General features: G+C 60.9%; 1 protein-coding gene across 2 annotated transcripts in view; it reads left to right on the top strand.

Annotated features, from left to right (window-relative positions):
* Positions 1–25490, top strand: part of ADGRA1 (adhesion G protein-coupled receptor A1) — a 38850-nt gene that overhangs the window by 5006 nt on the left and 8354 nt on the right. For both annotated transcript variants that reach the window (XR_004908880.2, XM_036065750.2), the window contains exons 3-5: positions 6468–6595; positions 7969–8092; positions 12372–12517. Coding sequence is in view for 1 of the 2 variants with exons in the window: in XM_036065750.2 (XP_035921643.1) it covers positions 6468–6595; positions 7969–8092; positions 12372–12517 (398 nt within the window). In the remaining variant the exon portion in view is untranslated. The remainder of the gene's footprint in view (positions 1–6467; positions 6596–7968; positions 8093–12371; positions 12518–25490) is intronic.

Below are 25490 nucleotides of genomic sequence, written 5' to 3'. Positions count from 1 at the left end.
CCTACAAGCACCTGCACGCACCTACAAGCACCTACAAGCACCTGCACGCACCTACAAGCACCTGCACGCACCTACAAGCACCTGCACGCACCTGCACGCACCTACAAGCACCTGCACGCACCTACAAGCACCTACAAGCACCTGCACGCACCTACAAGCACCTACAAGCACCTGCACGCACCTACAAGCACCTGCACGCACCTGCACGCACCTACAAGCACCTGCACGCACCTGCACGCACCTGCAAGCACCTACAAGCACCTGCAAGCACCCGCAAGCAGCTGCAAGCACCTGCAAGCACCTACAAGCACCTGCAAGCATCCACAAGCACCCACAAGCACCCGCAAGCACCCTCAAGCACCTACAAGCACCCGCAAGCACCCGCACGCACCTGCATGCACCTGCAAGCACCCGCACGCACCTGCAAGCACCTGCAAGCACCTGCAAGCACCTGCAAGCAGCTGCAAGCACCTACAAGCACCTGCAAGCACCCGCAAGCACCTGCAAGCACCTACAAGCACCTACAAGCACCTGCACGCACCTGCAAGCACCTACAAGCACCTGCACGCACCTGCAAGCACCTACAAGCACCTGCACGCACCTGCAAGCACCTACAAGCACCTGCATGCACCTGCAAGCACCTGCAAGCACCCGCAAGCAGCTGCAAGCACCTACAAGCACCTGCAAGCACCCGCAAGCACCTGCAAGCACCTATAAGCACCCGCAAGCACCTGCAAGCACCTACAAGCACCCGCAAGCACCCGCAAGCATCTGCAAGCACCTGCAAGCACCCGCAAGCACCCGCAAGCAGCTGCAAGCACCTACAAGCACCTGCAAGCACCCGCAAGCACCTGCAAGCACCTATAAGCACCCGCAAGCACCTGCAAGCACCTACAAGCACCCGCAAGCACCCGCAAGCATCTGCAAGCACCTGCAAGCACCCGCAAGCACCCGCAAGCACCTGCAAGCACCTACAAGCACCCGCAAGCACCTGCAGGCACCTACAAGCACCTGCACGCACCTGCAAGCACCTGCAAGCACCTGCAAGCACCCGCAAGCACCCGCAAGCATCTGCAAGCACCTACAAGCACCCGCAAGCACCCGCAAGCACCCTCAAGCACCTACAAGCACCCGCAAGCACCTGCACGCACCCACAAGCACCTACAAGCACCTGCACGCACCTGCAAGCACCTGCAAGCACCTGCAAGCACCCGCAAGCAGCTGCAAGCACCCACAAGCACCTGCAAGCACCCTCAAGCACCTGCAAGCACCCACAGCACCTGCAAGCACCTACAAGCACCTGCAAGCACCCACAAGCACCTGCAAGGACTTGCATACATCTGTAGGCACCTGCACGAACCTGCACGCGCCCAGAACCCCACCAGTTCTCCCCTGTGCCACTCTTCATTCAGCCTCATATTTAAATTTCTAAAATCTTACGAGCTTACCTTCATCCCAGAAATGGAGACTGTGTCACCCCCAATGCTCCCCTGAATGTTAACCCCTGAGGCAGGTAACCCCAGGCCAGCAGGAGTCCCTGTGCTATTTCCCGCACACCCCGCCAAGAGAAAAATGTAACAAACTGTACAAATGTGATGTCCAATTAGGGTAATTTGTGCTCCGAATGAATAAATTACTTACCTTTTGCCTCTGCCTTTCCCCTGGGACACTTTCACGGAAGGCTGACAGATCGATGAGATGCAATGATCATTAAAAACACAGACAAGGGACGTCGGGGACTAATAATGAGATCCGTCTCAGCTGGTACAGAACAGAGGCGGAGGGGGACGCCGAGGACAGTCTGCATCTCCTGGGTGGAAGAGGCCACTTTCCTACGCGCCCCCTTCTGGCAAAATGGCCCCGTCTTGATCAGACCACTGACACCTGACATAATACCGCCTTCCCCTTTCTTCTTGTCTCTCTCTCTTAACATCCAAGTTGATTTATTTGCAGAACATACCAAAGAGGATACATCCAACTAAAATAATAACGAAACGTAAGAGGAAGGTAAGCCTCAAGAAAAGGGAAAATACAAGCAAACCACAGGCGAGAGCGCCCAGCCTCCAGGCTCCACGGAGAACCCAGGCCAGCCCATGGGAAGAAGGAAGCCCGGATTTCCCAGGAGGAGAGACATCTTCTTGAGGGTAGGGCAGAGCAGTGAGCAGTGATCACAGGCTGGGGGCCACAGGAGCAGGATGGGTTCTTGACTGAGCCCGGCCTCTCCGATGTGAGGTCCATGCTGGTCCCAAGGGCACTCGAGGGACCGGTCCCAGGGAGGCAGCCCCACACGTCACAAGGATCTTATCTGTGGGACGCTTGCAAATTCCTCCAGGAGGAACTCGTACACGTGTGAACTTTAAAATATAGAATAATATCTCCCTTTTGCATTACCTACTTTGAATTTTAAATGTCACCTCTAAAAATGTAGAAACGCACAGTTGATAACTAACTTGGAGGAAAAAAATAGGAGGCCGAATGGAATCGAAGCTCTGTTTCTTATAAAACGCACATTGTTGGCACAACTGCCCCGGAGCTCAGACATCCTGCCCCCCTGCTGCCTCAAAACCAGGCCCTCGGATGAGAAAGCGCCCCTGAAGCGGGGTGACCTCGGCCGTACGTGTTGGCCTGGGCGCCGTTCTCAGGAAACACTGCGTCTTGAGCTGACACCCTGACGCGCTTGCCTGTGGCAGGAACGAGGTCTGATTTCCCACTGGCTTAGCAGAAAGGGGTTGGGGTGTGTGGATAAAACTTGGCAGATAGGATGCCCTTGAGCGTGAGTTCTCTGGTGCAGGTCCTGGGCGCCAGGCACACTGCTCCAACCCTGGGATGCTGCACAGGGACACGGGGGCCAGGCATCACGGCAGACTCTGCTTTAGGATGCGCGGGCTGTCATTCCCCAGCCCCTCTCTACCCGCCACCCCTGCCCCCGCCCCCAGCAGGAAGGCGCGGGCCTTTGGGGGAGCAGTGACAGCACCCCAAGAAAGGCCATGAAGGAACTGGGTGTCCCACCCCAGGCCTCAACCCGAGTCGGGCTCCACGCACAGGAACCCTGTCCCAGCAGCCAGGGACTCCAGGTCAAGAGTGTCAGGGTTTTCAGACCCCAGGTTAAAAGCCATTGTCTCTGGGAGAAGAACAAATGACACGCACAAGGGCCTGGGCCATCTCTGGGCGCTGACTTCCTACAGCCGGCCGGGCCGCTCTCCACCTGTCGGCAGCAGACGGTTTCAGAAGAAGCGGCGGTGAGAAGATAATTACATATCAGGACTTGACCAGGAAAACTTGTTTTCCTAGACTTTTGCCGTGATTTACAATTGTCATGACGCTGGCACCGGCTGATGGTGAGCTCTCCAGCACCACAGGACGCGCTCCAGAAGTTGGGGCGGCAGGGAAGGGTGGGTGAGCGCTTCCAGCAGCCGGCACATCCCGGGGAGCCGAGCGAGCCCCAGGGAGACAGACAAGCTGGGCTGTGACTTCCCGGCTCTCAGCAACAGACAGCTGTGTCCCGCGTCACAGAAACCTGTCCTTGCATTCCGTGTTGCAGGACGGAGGGCCCGGCAGGCGCCTGCCACGGCCGTGAAGGCCCCGGGCGACATGCGTGCCTTGGGGAGAAGCCTCCGTTGGGCGCGGGTGTAGAGACAGGGGCGGGCCGGGCCGGCGGGGCTCCAGGCCACAGTCAGCTGTGCCCACTTGTCCCGGGGGCCTGTAGCCGTGGTGTCCCTGTCACCTTGAAGCTAGCATCCTCTGGCTGTCTGTGCTCCTGAGCTCTGGATTTCATGGCAATTGGGGCCACGTGCGCAGCGTGGGTCCTGCTGAAACCCCAGTTATCCGGATGGGAGTCGTTGGTGTTCTGTGCACGTCCACACCTGCCCTTCAGGCTTCCTGGCCCGCGGACGGTCAGGACAGTATGGGGGCCCCCATGGGGTCCAGCCTACAGTCTACCACGTGACATGTGCTCCTCCTTTGGTTACATCTGGCCAGCTGCTGGGTCAGGGGTGATACTTCTGGCTTTGATAGCCAGCTAGTCCTTCAGCGGTGACACTGGGAGGAGCCCCTTGGCGTCCAGGTCACTCGGCACCTTTTCCTTGGTGACAGGATTCCATCTGCTGTTGCCATGACAGCAGAGAGGTCTCCTTGGAAAGTCCCTGGGCAGAGCAAGATCAGGGTGCAGAGGCCACGGCTGGACACCAGGGTGGCCCTTGGCTGTCCCTGGAAGTCCCTCTGAGGAATCCGACATTCCCTGACTGGCCAGGGCCTCGTCTTAGCTGGACTGACAAGAACTGATCCACCAAGAAAGGAAGCAGCTTGAGCTCTTGGACACACTGCCTTCCCAGCCGTGGCGAGGCCAAGGGCCCTTCAAGGGCATTTCTGTCCTTTTCCCGCATGACTCAGGCTGACACCATCCTGGAGGAGCACCGGCGGCTTCCTGCTGTCCCGACCGCCCAGGGAGGAGCCCATCGCAGACCCAGAGCCCGTGTCAGCCGGGGGGGGGGGGTGCATCCGCCTTGGGCACTGCGGGCAAGGCTCAGACCATCCCCCAGACCACCAGCCTGGCGTCACAGCCGGGCAGCTCAGTGTGGTCTCACAGGGGACACCCAGGCAGCCCTCTGTGGGCACCAGCCCCCACCCGCCCTCCCCAAGCCGGGCAGGTCCTGGCGGCCGTGGGAGCAGAGCGAGTGGCTCAGAGCATGAGCTGAGAGGTCAAGAAAGGGTTTCACCCTCTGACCTGGAAAGTGGGAGCAAGAGCAGTCACCTAATGGGGTGTATCCATCAGCTATGGTGACCGCAACCAGCACCTGGGGTGGGGGGGGCTGGAAGCAGCTCCTGGGGCAGGGGGGTGGAGGGGGGCTGGAAGCAGCTCCTGGGGGCAGGGGGGGTGGAGGGGGGCTGGAAGCAGCTCCTGGGGCAGGGGGGTGGAGGGGGGCTGGAACCAGCACCCAGTAGGTGGCGGACAGCCATAACCAGCACCTGGGAGTGGGGGGTGGCTGGAACCAGCACCTGGGGGCGGGGGGGTGGAGGGGGGCTGGAACCAGCACCTGGGGGCGGGGGGGTGGAGGGGGGCTGGAACCAGCACCTGGGGGCGGGGGGGTGGAGGGGGGCTGGAACCAGCTCCTGGGGGCGGGGGGGTGGAGGGGGGCTGGAACCAGCACCTGGGGGCAGGGGGGTGGAGGGGGGCTGGAAGCAGCACCCGGTAGGTGGGGGAGAGCCATAACCAGCACCTGGGAGTGGGGTGGGGAAAGAGGGGGCCGTAACCAGCACCCCGGGGTGGAGGGCAGCCATAACCAGCGCCCCAGGCAGAGCAGGTTAAAATACAAAACTGTCTCTCAGTCCTGGAGCCTGGAAGCCCAAGGTCAAGGTGTCACAGGGTTGTTTCTCCCGAGGACACCCTCCTGGACGTGTGGACAGCCGCCTTCTCGCCATGTCCCCCAATGGCCTTCCCTCTGCGCACAACCACGTTGTGTCCTAGTCTCCCTCTTACAAGGAGGTGGGTCCTATCGAACCAGGCCTCACCCTATGACCTCTTGTGACCTTAGTCACCCCCATAAAGGCCCGCCCCCACTGCAGTCACGTGGGGCACGAGGACTCCAACCCCTGAATTGTAGGGATAGGTTTCAGTCCACAGCAGGGTTTCCCTGTGACTCGGCGAGTTACAACACATGAAGGTTCTGGAACATTGCTCAGTGCCTGTCAGAGGTCAGAGGTCAGAGGTGCCTGAGGCCAGGGCTCCCGTCGGCGCCTCTGCCGCCCACACAGCAGGGGAGGGTCTGTACCCTTCGGGCCCTCTCCTCCAGCGCGCAGAAATCACCAGACTTGGTTGCTGGGTGCCCGGCGGGCTGTGCAAGGCCCGCCCGCGGGGCGCTGGGTTCTGCTGCCACCTTTTCTGTTGGCGGCTCAGGAACCCGGTCCCGGCACAGGTGAATCTAGGGGATGCCTATGCCAACACCACGGGAGCTCCCCTCACCGGTCTGATGGACAAAAAGACAAACCTCCCTCAGTTCACACATCCAGCCGGGAGCCTGGCCCCTCAGCTTCACGTCCCCGTGGGAAACGCGTTCCCCCTTGACCTCTGGCCTTTGCCCCTGGGCTGCGATGCTCTCCAGAGGGCCTCGGGGCCGCGCCATCCCATCAGAGTGACTGCTCTTTCTGCAGGACTGGAGTCGGCTCCAGGGACGTGACCTGGAATTCTCCTGGGAGATGCTGTAGAGCAGAATCTCAGTGTGCCTGAGGCCGGGAGGTGGGGCTGGGGGCATTTGCTATGGTCGCTGGCTCTCTGCACGGCTCCGTGCCGACCTCGTGGCGTCTGGGGCCCTCAGACAGGTGCATTCCCAGGAGGCAGGGCGCCCGTCACAGACCTCTGCTGGACTCCGCAGACACCCAACAGCTTGCAGGGGAGGGTCCGGACGTGGGGCTCCAGGCAGCTCAGCCAGGTGCATAGTTCCTGCTCACACGGTCTGCTGTGTTCTTCCCAGGATTTGAAGACCGTCCTCTCCCTGCCCCAGTACCCGGGGGAGTTCCTGCACCCCGTGGTGTACGCGTGCACCGCCGTCATGCTGCTTTGCCTCCTCACCTCTGTCGTCACCTACGTCGTGCACCAGAAGTAAGGCCCCACTTTGCCTAAAGATCGCACGCTTTCACCGTCAGACACGAACCCCACAGTGAGACCGACCCTCACGTAGCAGGAGGTCCCCAGAAGGCACCTCATAGACCACCTCCCTAGCACTGGGGTGGCCCTGGCTGCAGCCGAGCGTGGCCAAGGGCTCAGGGACCGCCACGCCCTTCCACTCTAGGCCTCCATCGGGGTCTTCTCAGTGGCCTCTGTGTTCTCATCCGTCAGGTAGAATAGGTTCTTCCTCCAATGGCCCAGCGTCTGTTCAGGGGCTCCAAGAGCCCACATCCTTGGGAAGTTAACAGTAGCTGCCAGACCCCTCACACACCTTCGCATTGTGCCTTTTAATCACAGGGGGAGGGGGGCATCGTTGTCTTTCTTCTGAGCTGGTTTCCTAGCCACCTCTGCCTGCGAGAGGGGATGACCTGGGTGTGTCTGCGTCACTGGCAGATGCACTGGGAAATGTGAGGAGGGGTCTCTGTCCTGGTCAGGGTCAAGCCCAGAATCAAAGTCATGAGCAAAGCCTAGACTGTGGCCGTAACCATAGTGATGAGAAGAGGCTTGGGCGCGTCCAAGACTACAGTCATGGGGAGGGGGTTTGGGCACGTCCAAGGCCACGGTCATGGGGTGAGGCTTGGGCGCGTCCAAGACTACAGTCATGGGGAGGGGGTTTGGGCGCGTCCAAGGTCACGGTCATGGGGTGAGGCTTGGGCGTGTCCAAGACTACAGTCATGGGGAGGGGGTTTGGGCATGTCCAAGACTACAGTCATGGGGTGAGGCTTGGGCATGTCCAAGACTACAGTCATGCGGAGGGGGTTTGGGCGCGTCCAAGGCCACGGTCATGGGGAGGGGCTGAGCAATCCTTGCCATGGCGATAGTGGAGGGTCGCAGCCGTAGACAACATCCTAGTCCAGGGACAAGCGTGGCTATAGGGTCTTGCTCAGTCAAGTCATGCCCTCTTCTCGAAGTACCAGACATCTGCACAGAGAGGGAAGAACTTTGTCCTGGGAACCAGGAGGTGTGGCCAGGGGGTCCCTCCCACCCTCTGTCTCTGTGACCAGACAAGCCACAGAGTCTCAGGGCTTCAACGTCAGCATCTGGCCAATGACCAGGCTCAAGATTTCTCAAAACCCTTCCAGTCAGAGCATTCCAGATTGATTTAACACAAAAGCGTCCGACAGCCGCACACTAAGCACGCCCCTAGGTCTTTCCTTCCACCTGGTCCTTTGGGTGTGCTCCCCCAAACCCCGCTCAGTCACACCTTGGTGGTCTTCAGCTCAGTCCCTGGGTGGACAGAGCATGGATTTGGCTAAGGGGGCTCACCTGCACGCCAGGTCCTGATGGGAAATCTCCATTTCCCATAGCACCATCCGGATCAGCCGGAAAGGCCGGCACACGCTCCTGAATTTCTGCTTCCACGCGGCTCTGACCTTCACAGTGTTTGCTGGCGGCATCAACCGCACCAAGTACCCGATCCTGTGCCAGGCGGTGAGTGCTGCCCGTGTCCTCGTTCTGTTACACGATCAAGTGTTTATCTGCCCTGCTTCCAAAGGGGAAATCTGTGATCATTGTCTTGTTTATGAAATAACACCGGAGTATTTGTCCAGACGCATCTCCCGGAGGGAACCATTCAACGTCCAGGCGCCAGTACCACGGCCTCTCCCCCACGTGAGGCCCATGGTTTCGCTCAGCACTGGATCCTGTCAGAGAATTTGTTTTCCACTTGACCAGCTAACTGGACGTTCACTGTCCGGCAAACGGTGCTGGTCCCGGGAAGAGGGGTGGGAGCTGCCCTCCCACAGAGACTGGGGGGGCAGGAGCACGGAGACGGGGCCACCTGCTGCCCCACCCCCGCCAGGTAAGGATCCACAGATGCTGATGCCCAGGCTCTAGCACCAGCAGGGGGCCAGGGAGTCCCGGCCACAGAGTCCCAGCCCCCACGTGGAACCGCGGCAGACCTCACGACCTCACTCTGGAAGGTTCTGCTCCCCTCTCAGGTAAAAGAGGGACTTCAGAGCATCGCAGCATTGAGAACAAGTCACCAAAGGGTCTTCTTCCCTCCCTGTGGCCTCACCTGGCTTTTCTTTAAAAAGGGGGAAATACCCGTTGGTTCTGACAGGGCTCAGAAGAGGCCTTTCCCCCAGTGGTCAGCCTGGTTCCCTGTTTTACCGAGTGTGGCCCAGGCCCAGGAGAGGAGGCCCCAAACCCAAGTTTCTCCGTGCACTCCTCCAGCTCTTTGCCCAGCCCCCCTGCTCATTCATGGCCCCAGCTCAGCCCAGCTGGACAGTGACCTCTATGTGGACAGTGACATCCAGGTAGTTTCCTCCAATGCGAACAGTGGCCTCCAGGGTGGACAGTCTCCTCCAGATAGACAGTGACCCCCAGGTGAATAGTCCCCTCCAGATGGACAGTGACCTCCAGGGTGGACAGTCCCCTCCAGATGGACAGTGACCTCCAGGGTGCACGGTCCCCTCCAGATGGACAGTGACCTCCAGGTGCCCGGTCCCCTCCAGATGGACAGTGACATCCAGAGTGGACAGTCCCCTCCAGATGGACAGTGACATCCAGGTGCACGGTCCCCTCCAGTGCCCAGGCAGGAGCCAGATAGGGGCTGCCCCATGGACTAAAGAGCATCTTACCAAGGACTCACCTCTTGGGTTTCTGCCATCGGGGGTGTGTGTCTGCCTGGGCCACATGGAGCGAAGCTCTTGGCCTGGCGTCCACGGGCTGTCACGTTGCTCCCTTACAGCCTTTGTTCTGTGAATTCAACATTTATTGATGGCTGTGGGAGCCGCCGGGGCCTAATTACCTGACACTCGGGGGCACCAGCGCTGACCTTGATTACAAGATGACCTGTCCCCTGCACAGATGGCGGACGACTCCCCCCGGGTGAGAGGCTGCTCCTGCAGGGGGGCCCTCGGGAAGAATCGGGCAGTGAGATCCTGCTCTGGGGCCCTGACACCAGCGGGCCGGCATGCCTGCCCTGAAAACCGGGAACTGTGCCCGTGCTCCAGACCCGATGAGGACTCCTGGAGGCCGGGTGTCCTCACGGCATCTGAGGCCCAGCCGGTTAGCCGGGTAGACACCCTAGGGACGGCACAGGCCTGGTCAGGTCCAGAGAGGCAAGGTCTGTAGAGATGACGTTAGTGTGAGAAATGGTTGATTGTCTGGTGGTGACAACCCTCAGGCCCCCCGTCGGAGGGGCCAGCAGATGAGCTCTGGAGTAGGTGCAACCCTGACCTCCCGACTATGTTTCCACAAGGTGGCAGGGGCATGACTCCTTCACTCATTCATTTGCAAGCATGCATCAGGCCCTGACCCACCTTAGGGAGCAAAGCCACTCGAGCCCTGGCTGGGCTGTCCTGCTCTCCAGCGGGCAAGGAGGGACAGAGGGCCGTGTGTGCATTCGAGAGGACAGAGCTAAGGCCCAGGTGAGGGAATGGGGGGCCAGCCAGCCCGCAGGGTCACTCTCCCTGGGACTCCCCCGACGTTTCTGGAACGCAGGCGTGTGCTTTCCAGACACCGACAGAGCGTCGGTTACTATTACGGAGGCTACTCCTGGCTCACCCAGCATGCCCGGCTCCGCCCACTACTCGCTGGAGAGGAGGCAGGCCCGAGGAGGCGCAGCTGGACCGCCGGGGCGTCAGAAGATGGGATAGTGAGCTTTAATGTGTTGATGTGACTGGTGGTGGGGCCAACATCTGGTCAGACATCACTCTGGGTGGTGTGTGCAGGTGCCCTCCCCATTGTAGGGCTCGTCCACTCCCCTGGGGGCCTAGGGACAATGGCAGAGGAGGGAGGGATGCTCTCTGCCTGTCCAGGCTGGGACATCGGTGTCCAGCCCCTGGACTCAGCTCTCCTTGGCCTCCGGCTTGCCCGCCAGATATCAGACGTCTCAGCTCCCACATCTCTGTGAGCCAATTCATCCTAGCAAACGTGGTTTTCCCCTGGTGGGCAGCCAGGCCTGCCCTGCCCTGACAAGGGACAGCTTGCCACCACCCTGGCGCCTGAACACGGGACGCCCTGGACCACTTCCCCTGTCCAGGTGTGGCTCGGACTCAGGGTAAGATGATGCACAGCACGTGGCCCAAAGCTCTGGTCGGCTAGAGAACAGATGGTTGCTGTGGCAACAAGATGACCGGGAGTCTCATTAAGGTCCTAAGTGACATCATGAACACAAAGAGCCGGCCGCTGGTGGTCCCGCGTGATAATGCGCGGCAGCGGCAGCGCTGGCCCTGGGTCGGCGGTGTGACGGCCGGCGGCTGCCTCCTTCCCAGGATGGCCGCAGCCTTGTCTGGCAGCCTGGGTGGGGTCCCCACAACCTCTCCCTGTGTCCAGCCTGGAGGGGGTGTCTGGGAGGCGGAACACCGTCCAGGCGAGGCCCCGAGCAGCCGGACAGCAACAGAACGAGCGCCCCCACACCGACCCCGAAGCTCCTCCGAGGACTTCCGACTATTCCTGTTCTTCGGTGACGGCAGCCACACTGCTGTCCCTGAACAGAGAGAAGGACCACCCTTCTTTCGAGGGCGAGGTGGACGTGGCCCCTTTCTCCCTCTGGTTCAGGTGCAGAGGTGCTCACCCCCCAGTTCCCCAGCCAGGCTGAGGAAAAGGTTGGGCTTGCCACGTGTGTGCAGGGAGCCCACCTGAAACCACAGACAGCTCTGGGGATCCCAACCCACCCATCCCCTTCTCGTCGATTATTCTTTTTTTTTTTTAAGTTTTATTTATTTATTTGAGAGAGAGAATGAGATAGAGAGAGAGAGTATGAGAGGGGGGAGGGTCAGAGGGAGAAGCAGACTCCCCGTGGAGCAGGGAGCCCGATGCGGGACTCGATCCAGGGACTCCAGGATCATGACCTGAGCCGAAGGCAGTCGCTTAACCAACTGAGCCACCCAGGCGCCCCTCATCGATTATTCTAGAGCTTTCTAAGAAGTGAAAATTGAACTCTGGATTTGATAAATCATTATAATGCAATGTTAGCTTTATTCAGAGAATCTCTGTATTCCTTAAACATCTATGCCCTTTCCAGTTACAGCCGTAATTTACTTGTCTTTGTGAAATGTCAGGTTACTGCTTCATAGGTAACCAGGTGGAGACCAAGGAGGGGAAAGCATCATTAGCTAAGGAACTAAGTGCAGCCAGGGACCAACTTGGGCAGCTGCTGATAGCAACGAGCAACTCGGCCTTGTGGGGAGTGGACTTCAGCCTCTGATCCTGAAAGTGTTTTATGTCATACACACCCCCCAACACCAGCCTACTGGGGAGACCCCTGCGGCAGGACTGCCCCCCCTTCACTTGGTGACACCTGTGTGGGGCCGAGCCCAGAGGAAGTCCTCCCTGGAGCCCTCAGGGTCCCACGTCTGGGCCACGCTAACCCTAGGCACATGTGCACAGGCCCACGTGTGGGCACGGTGGCATGCTACTGAGGGGCACGTATGTGGTCAGCCTCACGTGGACCGCCCCCGGGGTATTGTGTGCACAGGCCCGTGTGCTCCCCAGCACCATCTCTCCTGAGGACAGCAAAGCTAACCAGTGCCAGGGCCTTTGCTGCCCACACACCTCCCCGTGAAGGGGGACATCTGCCCTGAGTGGGGACCCCACGTGCCCTCCTGCTGGTCTCATTCCCTGTCACTACCTAGCTGCCTCCTGAAAAAGCAAAGGGAGCGGGAGGGCTCAGACCCAGGCCTTGGGGAACTCGCAGTCTCCAAGGGCAGCACGCTGGGGGAGATGGCCCGTGGAGGTGCAGCTGACCAGCTTCTCCCCACAGGTGGGCATCCTGCTGCACTACTCCACACTGGCCACCATGCTGTGGATCGGGGTGACCGCCAGGAACATCTACAAACAGGTGACCAAGAAGGCCCCACCGTGCCCGAGCGCAGACCACCCGCCATACCCCAAGCAGCCCCTGCTCAGGTACCCAAGCACACACATGCCTGGCCACCTCCACCACACCGGCCCTGGGCTACCTTCCGGGGGTCTCAGCAAACTGGTTCACAGGGAAACTTGGGGTCCAAGGACGAGCCAATCTGCACAGGTGGCCAGGGTTGGGGCGGGGCACTGGGGGCAGGGTGGGGTGCCGGAGATGGGATGTCGGGGTGCTGGGGTAGAGCGGTGTGCTGGGGGCTGGGACCACAGGTGAGGGGGCCACTCTGCCTGCTAGGCGCGTCTCTGTGCGACTGAGCTCCACGCCACAAGGGGCTACGGTGGAGACAGCTCTGGGCGGTGGATCCGTGCTCCGGCCTTGGCAGCGGTTCGTTCATGGGTCTCAGTGAGCTGAGGCACCTGCTCATTAGCTGGGAGGAACTGAGGCGGCTCAGTCGCCAATCCCAAGGTGGCCACGTGGCCTGGGCCTTTCAAGGCTGGGTGGCAGGTGGGTTTGGAGACTGTTACTTGGTCAAGCTGGGAGGGTTCATGGTGGGCAGGTGGTCCCCGTGAGGGGCAGCTGATGCCACCATTAGGCCGTGGCCTGGGCCCTGGGCCGTGGACACCCAGCCCCTTGGACTGAACTCTGGCCAGGTCCAAATTTGAAGGGCCATCGGGAAATACCTCAGTGCACCTAAAACTCATCAGAAGAACTCATTTTGAGGCAGATAAAACAATGCCCTGTGTTGTTTAATAAATAAGGTGACCTCCACCAGAGGTTTTTCTGACCCTGAGCTTCTGGAGCTAGCCGACCCATTGCCACACACATAGCAGGGCCCATGGCGCTCGCTGCTGACGCGGGCTAGGGAGGCGGGGTGTCCGCACCTCGTTCCTCTTGCCAGGGAGGTCCCGTTCCCTAGGGTTTAAGAATCACTCTCAGAATGAATGTCCTGGTCTGTAATTGATTGAAAAGCTGCCTGGCTTTTTGAAGAATGACATGGCGGCCTCAGAATATTCTGGAGGCTTTTTCTCTGATGGTGTCACATGTACATAATGAACCAGACTCCCAGGTGCCTCAGGGAGCAGTGGGCCCCGGGCCTCAGGGGGCATGTGCCCCATGGGCTGTGCGCTGCGTGAACATGTGCCCCGTGGGCTGGAAGCCTCATGGGCATGTGCCCTGTGGGCTGTGGGCTCCATGGGCATGTGCCCCATGGGCTTTGGGCTCCATGGGCATGTGTCCCTTGAGCTGTGGGCTCCATGGGCATGTGCACCTAAAACTCGTCAGTGGGCTGTCCTGTGGGCTGTGGGCTCCAGGCTCCATGGGTCTGTGTCCTGTGGGCTCTGTGGGCATGTGTCCCGTGGGCTGTGGGCTCCGTGGGCATGTGCCCCATGGGCTGTGGGCTCCATGGGCATGTGTTCCATGGGCTGTGGGCTCTGTGGGCACATGCCCCGTGGGCTCTGTGCCCCGTGGACATGTGCCCCGTGGGCTGTGGCCTCATGGGCATGTGTCCCTCGGGCTGTGGTCTCCAGGCTCCATGGGTATGTGTTCCGTGGGCTGTGGCCTCATGGGCATGTGTCCTGTGGGCTCCGTGGGTATGTGTTCCATGGGCTATGGGCTCTGTGGGCATGTGTTCCTTAGGCTGTGGGCTCCATGGGCATGTGCACCTAAAACTCATCAGTGGGCTGTCCTATGGGTTGTGGGCTCCAGGCTCCATGGGCCTGTGTCCCGTGGGCTGTGGGCTCCGTGGGCATGTGTCCTGCAGGCTCTGTGGCCATGTGCCCCGTGGGCTGTGACCTCATGGGCATGTGTCCTGCGGGCTCTGTGGGCATGTGTCCTGTGGGCTGTGGGCTCCGTGGGCATGTGTCCCGTGGGCTCCGTGGGCATGTGTCCCGTGGGCTCTGTGGGCTCCGTGGGCATGTGTCCTGCAGGCTCTGTGGGCATGTGTCCCGTGGGCTCCATGGGCATGTGTCCTGCGGGCTCTGTAGACATGTGTCCCGTGGGCTCCGTGGGCATGTGTCCTGCGGGCTCTGTGGGCATGTGCCCCATGGGCTGTGACCTCATGGGCATGTGTCCCTTGGGCTGTGGTCTCCAGGCTCCGTGGGTATGTGTTCCGTGGGCTGTGGCCTCATGGGCATGTGTCCTGTGGGCTCCGTGGGCATGTGTCCTGTGGGCTGTGGGCTCCATGGGCATGTGTCCCGCGGGCTCCATGGGCATGTGTCCTGCGGGCTCTGTGGACATGTGTCCCGTGGGCTCTGTGGGCATGTGTCCTGCGGGCTCTGTGGGCATGTGCCCCGTGGACTGTGACCTCATGGGCATGTGTCCTGCGGGCTGTGGTCTCCAGGCTCCGTGGGTATGTGTTCCGTGGGCTGTGGCCTCATGGGCATGTGTCCCGCGGGCTCCATGGGCATGTGTCCCATGGGCTGTGGGCTCAGGGGGCCCAGGACTGGAGGGGCATGGGCTCAGTGGCTGTGCACTAAGCTGGCTGTGTCACACCTGCCGGTCACTCTGGGACCTGTGCTGTTCCTGCTGTCCTGTCTGAAAACCACTGTCACCTCTCCCTCCATGTCCCCTTCTTTGGTACAGAAGCTTGACCTTGGGGGGTGGGGGGGTGTGTGATTCCAGCAGCTCCCTAGGTGACGACCCCTCTGGTAGGATGAGGTGCCAGAGAGTGGGGACACTGGCTCTGGACTCTGCTGAGGGCCTGCCCTCCTCCACTGCCTTCTCTGGCCAGGCCTGGCCTGGGGGTGGTGGTGGGGACCCGGAAGGCTGGGGGCCAGAGTCTTTCCTCCCACACCCCCCTGGACTTGCCATCTGCCCTCCAGCCATAGGCATCCTTACCAGCGATACTCTTCCGACTGGCCCCCTGTAGGCATCCTTGTATCCGCGTCCCGACCGCACTCCCAGCACGGGATGTAGCTCTGAGTCTTCAGGGGAGGGGAGAGCCCCCAGGCTCCGCGCTGCCGGGCCTCGCCCTCCGCTGAGCAGAGTAGTACAGCAGGGCCCGCTGACCCACGGCGGGGCCCAGAGCTGGGTATGCGGCCGGCAGGCAGGCAGGCCTGTGTCCTCCCTGCTCTGCAGTTTTCCGATGAGAAATAAAAAGAAAGTAGCTGTGGGTTCGGACTCTCTGTGTGAACTCAGAACAGTTTTTTGAGAAACAAGAGGCCGATTGTCTCACTTCTCACATTGACCTCGCTGCAAGGTGCCTGCAGAGATGCAGCAAGGGGTCTGCCAGGGCCCTCGCTTTCCCTGCGGCCCACACCAGGGTCTGTCCGCTCGCTCCACAGGCCCCCTCTGCACCGCTTTGGGGAAAACCAGGACCATTGAGAGATTTCAAGGCAACCACATTCACGTAAAGTTTTACAGGACGCTGGAGAGGAAGAACATTTCGGGCCTGACTCTCCCTCCTGCCTGAGCCCTGGGGGCAGTCCCCACTCAGCGGAGGGACTGCCAGGGCTGAGACCCCAAGTCCGGGCGTTAGATGCTCTGCCTTCAAGTCAGGGCCGGCTCAGAGAGCAGAGGGGACAGAGGGCTCTCGTGTTTCAAGATTGTTTTATCTATTCAGGGTCCCTTGCAATTCCATATGAACATTAGGATCCGTCTTTCCATCTCTGCAAAAATGGCCACTGGAGTTTTGATGGAGCTTGCCTGGACCCTACAAATCCCTTCAAGAAGAGTCGTTGACACGGTAAAATTAACAGCATCTGATCCGTAAACACAGACGGCTCTCCATGTCCGCGGATCTGTGTGATCTTTGCTGGCGACATCACAGCTTCCAGCACACACGTCCTGCCCCGTCTGGGTTAGATTTCTTTCCTAAGGACTGCTTTTATGCTATTGTAATGGGACTGTCTCCTCATCTTCAGGTCAATCGTTGCTTACAGGCAGAAACACAACTGAATTTTGTGTGTGGGTCTTGTGTCCTGAAGATTTGCTGAATTTGTTCAGAGCTCTGGGAGCTTTCCTATGGATTCCTTAGGATCGTGGGTATGTGGTCCCATCATCGGCATACGGGGACACCTGTCCCGTCTGGACGGCTTTTAAGTTAATTCTTCCTGCACGATCGCTCTGGCCGGGACGTCCAGCATAATAGGAGCCTTCTCTCTCTCTCTCTCTCTGTCTCTCGGTCGGTCCGGCTAGTGGTTGGCCAGTTTTGTGGACTGTTTTAAAGAACCCACATGGGGTTCATCCATTTCCTGTGTGGTTTCCTCTTCTCTATTTTACGACCTCTGCCCCAGTCCGCACCGCTCCTGTCCGCCTGCTAGCTGGGAGTTCACTTTGCTCGTCTTCTTTCTAGCTCCCTATGGTGTAAAGTTAGACTAGTTTGAGGTCTTTCTGCCTTTATCGTACACGGTCACAGCTACGGATTTCCCTTGAGGCGATGCTGTTGCAGTGTCCCGTGATTCGGGCATGTTTTGTCATTCGTTTTAATATTTTCTGATTTTCCTGTGAGTGTTTTCTTTGGCCCGTTGGCTGGGTAGCATGTTGTTTAATTTCCGCAGACGGTTAGGTTTCAGGGCGGGGGCCTCTCGAGACCTGTGGCAGCTCCAGTGGGGAGCTGAAGGAAGGAAAGTCCAGCTCCACCAGCGTGGCCCGTGGCTTGGGGTGGACGTCCCCATTACTGTGCCAGGAAGCACTAGTCCCTCATTCCTGCCCGGGGCTCAGGCATGGCTGTCGGCTGAGTGTGAATCCCGTCCCTGCCCTCAGCCCTGACTCGGCCTCCTGCCGGGGTCTCACCGCCTACAGCCAAGGGGTGAGGTCGTTGGCACTGGAAGCGCTGCCCTAGGCCTTGGAGGCGTGGCTTGGGGACAGGATAGACTCAGAGCCTCAGCTTGGGGTGCGGGTCCCGGCTGGATGCTCTTTCTCAAGCAGGAGGGCGAGGTCCTCGGGCAAGGCCAGTGCTGGGAAGTGCAGGATGCATTTTGGAGGATGATGACCTTGGGGGGAGGGTGTGAGAGGGTCGGCCCGAGAGAGGAGCCGCTCTGCGGGGGCAGGACTGGGTGACAGACTCAGGAAGACTGCCAGCCCCAGCGACCCGCCACCAGGGCCTCTCTGAGGCAAGGACATTGCACCTTGCCCATCACGTGGACTCTCTTTCAAGACACCCCAAGGGTCTCTGCGGCCAGACCCAGCCCCATCCCACTGGGGCCACGCCAGTGTCCACATGCTCCTGGATCCAGACCTTCATATGCCACGGCGGCTGATGCCTCTCCCTGGGGCTCCTGACAAAACCAACCAGTGCGTCCATGAGGAAGGAGCCCCAACCCCACGTCCCCAGTTCAGCATCCCATAGTCCATGTCAGAAAGCTAGCATTGCTCCAGATTATTCTTGTCCCCCTGCCCAAATCAGGGAGCCCCCAGGCCCTGACTCTGCCCCCGAACACTGCACCTCCCCATCCCCCGCAGGCCTCTGGATCCTTTCTTGGTGGCCGTGGGTCCTGCCACCACCCTGCAGATTTTCCCTCCTGAGGGGGAGGCCTGGCTGTGCACTCCCCTTCCCAAAGCATGCGGGGCCGTCCACTGCTGCCCAGCCTGGCCCCCGGCCTCCAGCTGGCTTCTCCACCATGCCAGCCGGAGTGCCCACGACCAGATGCTCAGACCCCACCTGCCCTCTTCCCGACCCCGCATGACCCCAGTGCATGTCCCTGGAGCTTTTGTGGCATCCTCCCCGGGCCCGAGGGAAGGGCTGTCTCCTCAGACCCTGGCACACAGCACCTACACGTTCAATGGGGAAATGATAGGGATTCAATAAATATTTTTTAAATTGGCCTTGAATGAATAACCTTAGTTTAAATATTCCATTTTACTCACAGGACTGAGTCTGGAAGAACCCAGGCCTAAGGTTGATAAACGCTCCCTTCTGGCTGGAGGGCAGGTCCCGGGAGCACAGCTGTGGGTCAGGCGTGAAGCTGTGTCCCACGGGAGGAGCCGAGAACGAGGTTTCCAAGGGGCAAGCTCACTTAACTCACCGAGAGGGGGTGGCTCTGGGCCACGCAGGCCCACGCAGGCACATCCAGGGGCGCTCGCCCCAGCAGGTGGGGGCAGGTGCCCTCGTGGGGGCCCGGCTGGGGTCCACCAGCAGCCCCGGCAATTCCACCGGGTGGTCAGAAAGCAGGTCAGGCATGCAGGCACCAGCGAGGCCCGAGTCCAGGGTTTGGCTTTGCCACCCAGGGCTTCAGCCGCTTTGAGTGTGGTTCCTCCTCAGCACGGTGAGGACGGCGTTGAAGCAGCAAAGGTGAACTCCAGGTGGACGGTCCACACAGAACCTCCCTCCTCCAGCAGCAGAACACACACAGGGTTTCTGCCCCGGAAGCCGGCTTGTGACTCAGTCAAAATTTCCTCTGGGGACCGCCCACTCGGCCGCCCCAGCTACTGACCCTGCAGACCCCGGAGGAAGGCGGACGCTCCTAAGCCCGGCCCAGCACAAAGGGCGACTTAGCCGTCAGGTGCATAGGAAACACCCGGAGAGCCAGGCTCCTGGTGCGCCCTCCGGGGAGCAGGCCGGGCCACCAGGGCTGCCAGCGTCCTCCAGACAAGCCTGCCGCCTCCCTGCTCGCTTCCAGCCACAAGGCTGAGAGAAGAAAGACGAGCTGAGGGACAGATTGGCTCAGAAACGCTGGAAGAAAAAGAACAAGGCTGCTTTTGCAGACTCTGCACTCACCTTGTCCACAGAACAGGGGTCATGGCCAGCGCCCGCCTCCGAGAGGTCGCATGGTGCTGCGGACTCCAGACCAGAGCGACGCGGCCCATCTGGTGTTTCCTCGGATTGCTTTCACGGCTACTCACACGTCTTCTCTTCCTGTCTCACCTCCGTGGGCGACACTACAGGCAATGTAAGGATCATGGCCCCCAGCACACCGTGGAGACCTCCAGCCGCGCCGCTCAGCCCCCTTGGGCGAGGGCTCTTAGTAGACACACCTTCCCAGGCTTCCCCTCCCTCCATTAGGGTCTCCACCCATGCCAGCTGCCTTAACAAAATGCCAGTGGCTGGGGCTTACGAACAGCAGAAATGTGTCTCCAAGTCTGGAGGCTGGACGCCTGAGGTCAGGGGCCAGTGGGCTCGGTTCTGGTGGGAGCAGACTTCTTGCCGTGTCCTTGAGGGCGGAAGGGGCAGGGGGCTCTCCGGGGTCTCTTTCGTAAGAGCACTGACTGTGTTCGCAAGGGCTCCATGCTTACCCACCGTGGGAGGCCCACTGCCTCCCACACCCTCCCCTCGGGGTGGGGCTTCCCGGTATGAATCTGGGGACGCACACTCTCAGACCGGAGCAGCTAGCGGAGCGACGTGCCTCACCATCAAACAGACCCCCCTGCCGTGATTCTCTAGATGCTCAGGTCCAGTTCCCAAGTTAGCTGCGTGTGATCACGCCCTAACTTCACAACCCCTCCTGGCCTTCCTGATGAAGTGCACCTAAGTCGTTCCCTATTATTTAAGGTCCATTTGTGGTGCTTCCTCTTGAAACACGCAGCTGCCTCCTAAGACCCAGGTGCTCACGTCTGGACGCAGCAAGCTCTGTGGTGAAGGGCACTTGCCCACCATTCACCAATGTGTAGCTGGTGCCAAACTGGCTGGCCCTGCCCAGCGGAGGGATGTTCCCCAGGACTCCCTCTGCAGGAGCCCCTTCTGGGATGGCAGGGAAGCCTGGGAAGTAGGACTTGGCACCTGCTCTTCATACAGCCTGCCCGAAGCGGCCGCAGGAGCCCCCAGGAGCCCATGCAGCACCCAGGGTGGGGGGCTGCCCTGCATAGCGGTGGGGGTTCCAGGGCCGTCGGTGAACACAGCATGACCCACCCAGGCTGATGCCCATGACCTCCCGTGACCCCACGAGGCCACCGCTGGGGGCAGAGGTCCTGGTTCCCAGACCTGGCTTTGGAACTTTGGAGCCCTTTTGAGGCAGAAGGGGTCGTGCAGCCCTACAGCCTGGCACCTGCCAGAGTGAATCACGGTACTGCAGTGTTTCGGTACGTCCCCGTCATCCCGGGGCACCAGGTTCCATGCCCGGTGCTCAGCACAGGCGTGGCTCTCGTTCTCTGCGTGACCCCCAAGGTCTTGTGAACAGCTGTTCTCCAAATCTGTGTGGTTACGGCAGATCGGCGTGCTGTGCATCTCTGAGCACCTTGGACACTTAGATGAGTGTGAAAAAGCCTCTTCGGTCTCGGCTGAAACCATCAGTCTGATTTCTTGGAATTCGGAAGTCCTGACCAGCACAAAGGATGCTAACTGGACCCGGAGGTGAGCGTCTGTCAGACGGATCCTGCGTGGGGCGCAGTGCCTAGGGCAGGTTCCCACGGCCCCCACAGCCGTATGCATGACCTTCGTGCTCCTCAAGCTTGCTTGCGCTGCATCACCTCGTGTCCACACCTGGCCCGGACAGCTCCCCAGTGACCAACGGTCCCAGCACGTCGCTGGTGCTCTCCTCCATGAGTGGGGGAACCGGCGGGACAGCACCCGGGCCGAGCAGTCCTGAGGGACACTCTTCAAGAGAGGAGGTGCCTTCCGGGGTTGCGTGGCTTAATTGGGGTCCAGAAGGCCTGAATGGTCAGTCTCTAGAAGGGCTTCTGGACCTCTTTCTATCACCTGAGTGAGGCCGCACCAGCCTGCAGGCCGGGGACCGCGTTCCTGAGTGCCCCTCCCACCCCCTTGCCTCCCGGGCCTGGGTGAACGTGCCCGTGCGCAGGGTCCACCTGGGTGGTCAGTAGCAGGCCAGGGGACAGACTCCGGAGGAGAGAGGAGCAGCCAAGGGCTCTGAGTCTGCGGAAACCGGGCCCCAAATCCGGACTCAGCCAGATCTTGGGCCCCTTGCGGACGGTGTGAGCAGGGCGGTGGTCGCTGACCAGTCTGACGACGCACTTGGCGGGCAGCCTACTCCGTGAATACTTGTTGCAAGTCCAGGGAGGAAACACACTAAGAGCCGCCGAGGAAAGGCACGGAGGGGTGTGCAATGAAGATGCCCCCAAGACAGGCCACGGAGCTGGAAAGGCTACCACGCTGGGCACGAAAGCCTCCCCATGCACGTGGCGCTGTGAGCTGGAGTCGTGGTGGCAGATGCACGGGGTTGAGAGAGCCGTCTGGGCGCCCCACCCGAGGGCCGCCTCCCAAAGGCTGCAGACCACCCCCCACCCATCGAATCCTGCCCTTCCCACCGCTGGCTGCCCCTCCCCCAAGCGTTGTGGCCGATCTCCTCCCTCAGGACACAGGGAGGGACCCCGCTGAGAATCCCGCATCTTCGCTTGCCCCTTCCCTGTGTCCGGCCTGCAGAGCCTGTCACACGGGACGGCAGCTCCTCGGGCTGACCTGGGGGAGGGGGCGCGTCGGGAGTGCGGCTGGCCGGCGGACAGAACCCCCCCCGGGAGGGCGAGGTGGGCTCCCTGCCCCCGCCTGGTGGTCGGACCCCATGGCGGGCGCCCCGCTGTCTCTGACACCTGGCCTGGCAGCCGAGGGGAAGCTGTCTGCCATGCCCGGTCTCCTTTCTCTCTTGTTACAGGAGTTTTGTTCCCTTAGTGCCCGGCTTCTTGGCCGCGCCGCTTCGAGGAAGGAAGAGGTAGACCAGACGAAGAGTGCTGGGCAGCAGGGCAAAGTTTATTGAGCCAGAGTACAAAGCTCCCCGAGAGGGCTCCCGGGTTCCCGTTCAGATTTCGGGGGGTCTTATAAGCTCTTTCCAGGACCTTGAGAGCGGGCCTCCTGTGGATTCGCTGCCAAGGTGTTGCCAATCAGGGCTTTCATCACGCCCCCGTCTCCCGTGCTCATGGGTCTTGTGGGCTGACACCTGGAGACTAACTGCCTCAGCTGTGACAGCGACCAAGGTTTCATGGTTAGTGCCTTTGTTTCGGGTTGTGCTGCAAAAGTCACCCCTGCAGAGGCTGCTGGGCAGGATGCTATCGTGGTCCTGTCTGAGCGGTCAAACGGGACGCTAGTGCGGTTTTGGCTGAGCTGTCCCGGCTCCCTGCTTTCCTGCTGGGGACCCCGGCCCTGATGACCTACGTGTCCGATGAACTCCTAACATGGAGGCCCCTCAGACGCACGCCCACCGTTGCTCACAGGTGACCACACGTGAGGAGAGGCGTGGCCAACACGTGGCAGGAGGCAGGCGCTTGGATTTTAAGGTCTGGTTTCCGGCAGCTCTGGGGGGCTTGCTAGTTGCTAGCTGTATGCTCGCAAAGTGGGATTTCTTAAACGGCCCATTTACATCATCAAAGCCGGCCCAGAAGAGCCCTGTGGCTGGAAAGTCCGCGTCTGGCAAACCATCGCTGCCGCTAAGTGCTGGTGAGTGGCCGGCCCTGCCCTGCTGGACACGCATCCTCCTGGGCCCGTCCCTCTTTCTGATGGACACGGGGTGCCACAGAGTCCCTGCTCCACCAGCATCCACAGCTGCCTGTCCTCGGAGAGGCAGACGCCAAGGTGACAAGTCCCGCGGGCGCACAGCTGCCAGTACCAGGGCCAACCCCTGCTCCCCCGCTGCTGACACCTGCTCGTTTGGTGGCAGAGAGAGAGCTGGGGCTGCGTGGGAATAAACGGGCAGGGATCTCAGCAGGGGTTGGAGGGCGCCCCAGCCCCACGCTGCTGACCCTGGCCAGCCATGACGCAGGCTTCCGATGGTTCTCTGGTCTCCACCTCCAGAACTCCCGGGTTCTCATTAAAGGGCAGGCTCCCAGGAGGCCTCCTGCTTGGACACAGGGCCTATCCTCACGCATCCCCGGTGCAGCGCCCTGCCTGTCACATTCAGCGCCCGGCCCCGTGTGGGCCCTCTGCGGGTGTGTGCGTGGGCACGTGCATGCATTGCACGCTCCCTGAGCTGAGCCGCACGGGAACAGGGCGTGTGGTGTGGACGGCGCCCCTGACCTTCCAGGGGGGCTAAGACCAGGCCGTGTCCTGTGTGCTGGGAGTTGGCAGGTGCATGGCAGCAGAAGCGTGGCCTGGTCTCCTGGGTGTCAGGAGCTGCCGGAGGGCCCTGTGCCCACTGCCTGGAGTTCCGCCGGGTCCCAGGAGCTGGTCTGTTCCCGCTGCACGCCTGGTTCCAGGCGGCCGCGGGCGCGTGTGCAAGCCGGGGCCCGTGTCTGAGGTTGTCCCAAGGCCCAGCACAGTGGACAGTAGGGTGCTGCCCTCCCGCCACCAGCACCACAGGCTCAGGGAGAGATCTGCTCCTTTCTCTTTCTTGATTGTTTTGTTTTGTTTTTTTAAATAGAACATTGACCCCCAAAAATGCCTAAAATGTCAGTGCATGCTTACAAAACTTGTCCTGTGCCCTTCAGGGGAAGAAACGGAAGCCTCCCCCGCCGCAAGCGTCCAGGGTCGTGCCCACACCCAGCCCGCACCGCTGTCCTGTCTCTTGGGACTTCCACAGCCCCTTCTTACAGTGTCACCACCCGAGTGTGGGTCCCCAGACACTCGCTCCGTCTGCACTGATCACAAGCTGTGTGTACAGGTGACCTGCTCGACTTACACTGTGTAGATCTGGTCCTTTCACTGTGCACGGCTTTTTTCAGACCCGTCCATGTGGGTTGCATCTGGCCAGCTGAGCTGGGCTCGGGACCGGAGTGCGGTCTATCAGCTCCCGGGGACAGGATGCCGCGGCCCGGACGCCCCGCTCCTCCCGGTGCTCACCCACACACGCTCCCCAGCTGCCCGCCCGCAATCCACGCAGCCGCCGTGCTCCCCGGCCGCGGCCTGCACCCTGCGAGCACCAGGCTCCCGCAGGCATTGGGCTTTCTCTCGGTGGAGCGCCCGTTCAAGCCTCGTTCCCGTTGTCCTTCCGGTCATCTGTGTGTCTTACTGATTTGTTGGAGCTCCTTGTGTGCTCCTCACACGAGCATGTGGCCACGTGGGTCACAAATAGCTTTTCCTACTCACGGCCGCTAGAGGTGCGCTTGCGCTTCCTCAGTGGGACCCTCCCCAGCCCACGTCCACATCCACGTCCACATCCAGCTCCGACCCACGTGGCGCCATGGAGACGTTAAGAACCATGTATGGCTCGGGACCATATTCCTTTTCTGCTCCTGACGTAACAAACGACCACAAACTTATTGAGTTAAAATGGCACATGTATTTTCTTTCGGTCCTGGCAGGCAGAAACCCAAAATCGGTCTCCTGGGCTACATCCAGGTGTGGCCAGGCGGGCTCACCTGAGGCTCCAAGGGAGAGATGGTTTCTTGCCTCTTCTGGAGGCACCCACACTCCTCGTGGGCCTCCCTCTGACTCCCAGCCAGCCCTGCGGCGACCTCCCTCCCCTCTGACCTCCGCCTCCCTTGCTAGGACCCCTGCGACATCAGGCCACCCAGGCCGCCCCGGACCATCCCGGGTCCCTGCATCTGCCGCTCAGTCACATCCACAGGGCCCCTCCACAGCATGGGGTCAGCACACCCCGGTTCTGGGGGCCATCATCAGCCCACAGCAGGGGCGGATTTCACGTTCCTGAACATGCATATCCCGCACCGACTCCACTTACTCATCAGACCACCTGACCCTAAATGCCGCTTTGCTCTGCTCTCGGGCCATCACTGGGCTCTCCCGCCTGCCCCGCACCACTGTCCCCGAGCTCTCGGGGAGCCCAGCCAGGCCCCCACCCCCCTCTCCTCCCCAGGTGCCTGTGGCCCTGCCCTGTGTGCGTCCTAGGGTCTGGTGTGCTGTCAAGGGGCAGCAGCTGGGGTTTCCTCAGGGTCCCGGTTCACCCTTCTTTCTAGAAACCCTCCCCTAAAGGAAGAAGCTGGTCTGACCCAGGAGCCAGGTGAGCTCCCAGACCTCCGGCAGACCTGCCCTGGGCGGTCTGTGTGGGGACCGGGAAACGCAGAGCCGTGAGTGGTCCTAGATGGGCCAGGGTCCTCTGGGGCTGTGCAGGGGGCCGGTCCAGTGGACAGGATTTCAATGTCACGAGAGGCGCGGGTCAGTGAGTACAGCAGGACAGGACACCCGGAGGAAACAACAGGAGCCCCCAAGGGAGAGCGTGTGCCTGGGGCCGACAGGCGACGGGGCAAAAGGGACCCCAGCCACAGGGCGCGCTGAGGCAGGTGCAGAGTGGTCGGCATCGGGGACGG

This window comes from Halichoerus grypus, chromosome 7, assembly GCF_964656455.1.
Source record: "Halichoerus grypus chromosome 7, mHalGry1.hap1.1, whole genome shotgun sequence".
Taxonomy (NCBI): Eukaryota; Metazoa; Chordata; class Mammalia; order Carnivora; family Phocidae; genus Halichoerus; species Halichoerus grypus.
This window is presented reverse-complemented; position numbering and strand designations above follow the sequence as displayed.